A 5,568-nucleotide genomic window follows, 5' to 3' on the forward strand; every position below is an offset into this window, starting at 1 on the left:
GTTAGAATAAAGGAACGAATCCATTATTTTATTATTATCTTCTGTATCTATATATTCAACGGTTAATGTAACTTTCGTGAAATCTTTAGGAATATGTAAGATTGTCATCGGCGTCTGGATTTCCACTAAAGCAACATCCTACCATCCATTAAGTTCTAAAGGATAGGGCAAACGCGTTATAAAATGAGTAGTTGTGTTGTCCGGGAAGTATTTCATGCTGCTATTGCTAGGTAGCACTATGTAAAAATTATCTCTTTCTAAAGACATTTATTCAACCTTAGATCATTCCTCTTCATAAAATATACCGTTGATTGGTTCGTTTTGAAGATCGGTTAATATATAAACCAGTGGTTGGCGATATTCAGAAATACTTGATACTTTAAAAACTTCGCTACTCCAGCCACTCTCATATCCTTTCGTAAACGCTGCCTTTGCTTTACTGATACGTACCAAGTCACCAACAGCATATTTAAGCTTACGGTTTTTCAAGAGCGCAGAGCGCTTCTCATTTTCATAACGTTTTTTAAGGTTATTAAAAGCTATTTGAGCTGTATTATTGTTAACATTTACCGGCGCCATTTTGATACCAGTATGTGTTGTGTGATTGTAAGCGTAAATAATTTTTTGTAATATGTCTAAATACTTTTTTGTGCGGGAATACGTAAAATAACGCCATATCCTCTCCTTTATCGTTCTATTTAGACGTTCTACAATAGCTGCTTTGACGTCAGGGTTGCGTACTGTTCTAAACAATATTCCTTTTTTTCTCAAAAACTCTTGAAAAGTCTCTCCAAGAAACTCCTTTCCGCTATCTGTCTGCACTAAGCGGGGTATTCTTTTGTTACTTCTACTTAAGATTTTTTGGAATGCTTGAGTCACACTTAGACTAGTTTTATTTATTAGAGGCTCAGCCCACGCATACTTACTCATTACATCGATCACTATCAATATATATTTATAACCCTTGTTATACGTAGAGATACTTCGTAAATCAGCTAAATCAGCTTCCCAGACATCATCTATTGATTCAACATTATAAGTCCTTCTAATAAAACGTTTCCTGTTCATACGGTGCTTTGTAAAAGTTTCTTGTTTATTTAACCATTCCTTAACATCATCTTGAGATAGCTCTGATTTGTTTTCAGCAGAGTATTTTAGAATATTTTTAGCACCTGAAAAACTTTCTGGTCTTATAGGATCATAATAGATGTTTTTTAGTTTTTTATCTATCTCAACTTTATCCATGGTATTTTTTTACTTTGACTGTTTTTATTTATAGAACCTTCACCGTTTTGATTTAATTGTAATTCGTCTAAGGATGTGTGTTCTGTAAGTATTTCAGGCACGGAAAAATTAACAGATCGTCTTCTAGGTGTAGAAGTTGACATTTCTTTGTTAAAATACGCTCGATTACCGATGTATTCACGCGGAATGTTTAACGTTTGCAGTACTTGAGCAAACTGTTGACGACCTATCGCTTTCACACTCTTTCTAGACCTCAACACATCGTTTAAAAGATCAGTGATATTAGAACGTGCTACTTTTTTACCTCTAATTGTCACAAGACCTCTATCGTCCCAAGATATTAACGTGGCAGGTGCACTTCTTAGCCTTTTTAATAGCCGCGCTGCATTTCCTCTGAATCTTCTAGGTACACTGTCTATAACCAAATTATCTATAACTACATCATATGAAGAACGATGATCAATTTCACTTTCAGAAGAACCTGCACTACTCTCGAAGAATTTAGAGTTGTTGTTGTCTACAGCCAGGTCTGAAACATTTATGTTGGTATCTATATTAGCAGCATTGACAGATTTTTTTCATTTTCAAGAATCCTAAGATATCGCTCAAGTGTTTGTAAATAGGCTTGACATTTTTCACGGTCTGAGTTATATTTACCCGTAGAATTTAAAATTTCATACATTTCATTGTCGAGCCTAGTTAACACTGTTCCACTAGTAAGACAAGATTTATTTTTTGCGATATCTTCATTTTTTTCTGAGACTGCCAATTTCTCATGAATTTTATCCTCAGGCAATCCCCTTGCAACCAAAGCACCCAGAACAGGTGCTAAAAATAAAGGTAAAAAGCCGCCTTTTTGAATAATTATTTTCTTTTTAGTATTTAGATTGCTTCCTCCTGATGATAATTTTCTTAAAATCGTAATGTGACGTTTTAATTTTTTCTTATGAGCCGTTGTTAAAGGTACGTTACCACGTAATATATTTAATATACACTCGCAAATACAACGTATTAAAGCAGGATCAGCTTTACGTAAAACAGCTAAGCGTTGCGTATTATTTAGATAGCACAATGCTTGTAATACACGTAGCTGTTTTAACTTCCCGCTAAAAATCTCAGATTTTCAAAAATCGGGAAGTTATTGTTTTCACCCCGTTTTGCAAAAATCGAGTTTTCATCAGATCTCGACGTTTGAAGGTCACAGGAAGCTTCCCTGACTATCCCCGCGAGGTTGTCACTATGTCTGTATGTATGTGTGTGTGTGTGTGTGTGTGTGTGTGTGTGTGTGTGTGTGTGTGTGTGTGTGTGTGTGTGTGTAAGTATGTGAATCACTTATAACTTTTGAACGGTTGAACCGATTTCATCGCGGTTGGTGCCATTCGAAAGGGCTTCGCCAAACTTAGATTTCCTGAGAATTCGAACCGATTCGGACCGATAGATTTTGAGAAATTTTGAAAAATCTCAAAAAAAATTAGAAAAAAATCATTTTTGAAAGTGGTTTTTTGGAATATCTTTAAACGGCTCAATCGATCAATTTCAAAAACTAATCAGCTCTTAGCGTCAAAAAACCACGCCGATCAGCGCTAATCCGGTCAAAATCGGTTGATTCGTTCGAGAGATAGCGTGAACGAAATAAAACCGAAAAAAACCGAAAAAACTGTTTTTTTCACATAACTTCGTCATTTTTTCTCGGATCGTTTTTGATGATATAGAATAATTTTAGAGGTCAAAAAACCGCGTCGATTGCCGCCAAAAACGTGGAAATCGGTTGATTAGTTCGAGAGATATCCTCGACGAAATATTTGGAAATAAGGATTTTTTCAACATAACTTCGACATTTTTTGGAATAACTTTCAAACAGCTCTACCGATCGATTCCAAAAACTAATCAGCTCTTAATATCATAAAACCACGTCGATTGCCACCAAGCTGGTCAAAATCGGTTGATTCGTTCGAGAGATATCGTGAACGAAACAAAACCGAAAAAAGTGTTTTTTCAGAGTTACTCCGAAATTTCTAGTTTGACCAATTAAAACTTAGAAATTATTTATAAGGCTTAAAAAACTACGTAGAATGCCGCCAACCGCGTAAAAATCGGTTCATTCATTCAAAAGTTATTGCGGTATGAACATTCAAAAAATAGTGTTCCATGAAACTTCTATCAGACTTTTGAGCTCAAAGAGCTCAAAAGCATAGAAAAGGTATCTTTTTGAGCTCGGAGAGCTTAAAACAACACACAGATTGTACTTTTGAGCTCGAAGAGCTCAAAAAAGCGGCCAGGTATTAACGGAATTAGCGGGAAGTTGCAGGGATGGCCTTTAGGGTCAACCGTTTTCCTATTTTTTTTTTTATAGGTGTGAGCTCGCCTATTATCAAAGAACTACTGGTACATTTTTCCTTTTAGTTTTATAATTTATACTTTTTTTCGGCACATAGACCACCTGGTATGGGTCGTCCGGGAAAATAGAGCATCGGAAACGGCAGTTTTCTGGAGTTGATTGTTTTAAATCCAGTAGTAAGTAACCGTGTGGTAAAGATGTTGCTTCATAATAAGTTTCTTGTAGAAAACGTGTATTTTCCGGACTTAATTGACGCGCTAGATGTTGAATTTGTGACCTATTGCGTGGGTTTTAAAAAACTACAATGTAATTCGCATTTAACGATATGTCTCTTTGACCTCTACCTTGACGGAAAATATTTTGTGTCAAAAAAATAACACTCAAATTCCTATGATGACTACCTTTTGTAAAAAGATCTATTACAGCATTATTTGATGCTTCACGCATTAAATCGTCAATAATTACTAGTTTTGGATTATTATCACAACCGTATTCTTCACCTATTGGAAGACCTTCATGAAACTCAATGTTTTTATTATGAATATATTCATTGTAGCCTGTTTGCCATTCAGCGTAATGAAATATTATTTTTGAGAAATTTGTATCACTCATTAGAGATAAATGTTTGATGAATCTTTTTACGAATACTGTTTTACCGCAACCAGTAGGACCGCATATAATTGATGTCCATGGATGTTTCCAACGTGGATCCATAATATATACTGAGCTAATTTATAAAATGTTATGTTATATAAAGACAGACTCTGCTAAGATCTACGGGGTGTAAATCGTAAAAACACATACTGATGATAAATAATATAGATTAATTTTCATCGGCTATAATAGGAACTTTATTTATATTTTCCAATGATTGGTATCTCCAAATACAATTTCAATGATATTATTTTTATAATTTATGTAGTAGAAAGCGTTGCATATATAAATAGATAAATATAATTCATGTATAAATACAATTCATAAATATAATCTTAATCACGGCTGCTGCTGCTGGTAGTGCTGCCGTCACAGCCGCTGCTGCTGCTATTGCTAACACTGCCACTGCTGCTCATCGACATGTTTCGATGTGGTATAAGAGCTTGTTGCACAAGCTCAGGTGCTGATCTCATGGCTGATTCGAATATGTCTTGACTCAGATTCTCAAAAAAACTACAATGTTTTAAAAGTTTAAGGAAAGTTAGAAAGTACATGAAATCATAAGTTAGCAAATAAAATTTTTAATGTACCTGTAGAAACGTTGACGGACGCCTTACAAGACGTGTGCACAGAGACAGCCACACAACCGTTTCTTCATCTAAGCTCCTTGATAAAATCTGGAAAAGAGGATCATGAGGCCAAAAAGTCCGAAAGGCCATTAAATCCTCTTCACGCACTTCGATTACTGGTAATATTCTAGACTCATCTTTCAAAATCACTTCTTTCATTTTAGGATAGCACATATTAACTGTGATAATAATGTGTCTTTTAACACTAGCTTGAATATAATGAGCGTACGAGCTAGCAATACAGTCTTTAAGAGATGTTACAGCTGAGAATTTGCTGACAAATCTAAACGTGCTTACATGAAAAAAGATTCTGTATTCAAACGTTCTTTTAGAAGCCACTTTTTTAAACACAAAACATTATTTAATGCACACGAAAAACGCTTATCCGGTAATGAAGTCTTTCCATGGAATACGCAGTTAATTACTTCAGGTTCTAAATTCTCAAACTTAGGACATTCTGACGAAGGTTCTTCTAAATTAATAATTTCTCTTTGTAATAATTCTTCAAGATATTTCGCTTTTACAGCCCCGCATACATAAATACGATGAGCTTTTTCAGAATAAAATTTGATGTTATCAATTAAATTTGAGAGATAAACGGAACCATCCGCCCATTTCAAACCATGATGATTAAAAGTTAACCATGTGTTTTGATGACGGTCCTTTAGGGGTAATTTATTAAAAGGAAACGGTGGTCTAATC

General features: G+C 34.8%; 1 protein-coding gene across 1 annotated transcript; it reads right to left on the reverse strand.

Moving 5' to 3' along the window:
- Positions 1–282: 282 nt before the first annotated feature.
- Positions 283–4,297, reverse strand: LOC123260480. Its single transcript, XM_044721626.1, has 4 exons — positions 3,985–4,297; positions 1,903–2,073; positions 1,259–1,774; positions 283–1,172 (listed from the first exon to the last, which is right to left on the reverse strand). Exons 1-4 carry the CDS (start codon positions 4,295–4,297, stop codon positions 283–285), a joined length of 1,890 nt encoding a protein of 629 aa, XP_044577561.1.
- Between the last annotated feature and the right edge of the window lie 1,271 nt (positions 4,298–5,568).

Source organism: Cotesia glomerata, linkage group LG1 (assembly GCF_020080835.1).
Source record: "Cotesia glomerata isolate CgM1 linkage group LG1, MPM_Cglom_v2.3, whole genome shotgun sequence".
NCBI lineage: Eukaryota > Metazoa > Arthropoda > Insecta > Hymenoptera > Braconidae > Cotesia > Cotesia glomerata.

Coding starts and splice junctions, on each gene's coding strand:
- LOC123260480 (XM_044721626.1), bottom strand. CDS start 4,297: ATGGATCCACGTTGGAAACATCCATGGACATCAATTATATGCGGTCCT. Junction 2,074..3,984: donor AATAGATCTTTTTACAAAAG/GTAGTCATCATA, acceptor CTTTATTTTTAG/CACCTGTTCTGGGTGCTTTG. Junction 1,173..1,258: donor TATAAATAAAAACAGTCAAA/GTAAAAAAATAC, acceptor AAAGTTTTTCAG/GTGCTAAAAATATTCTAAAA.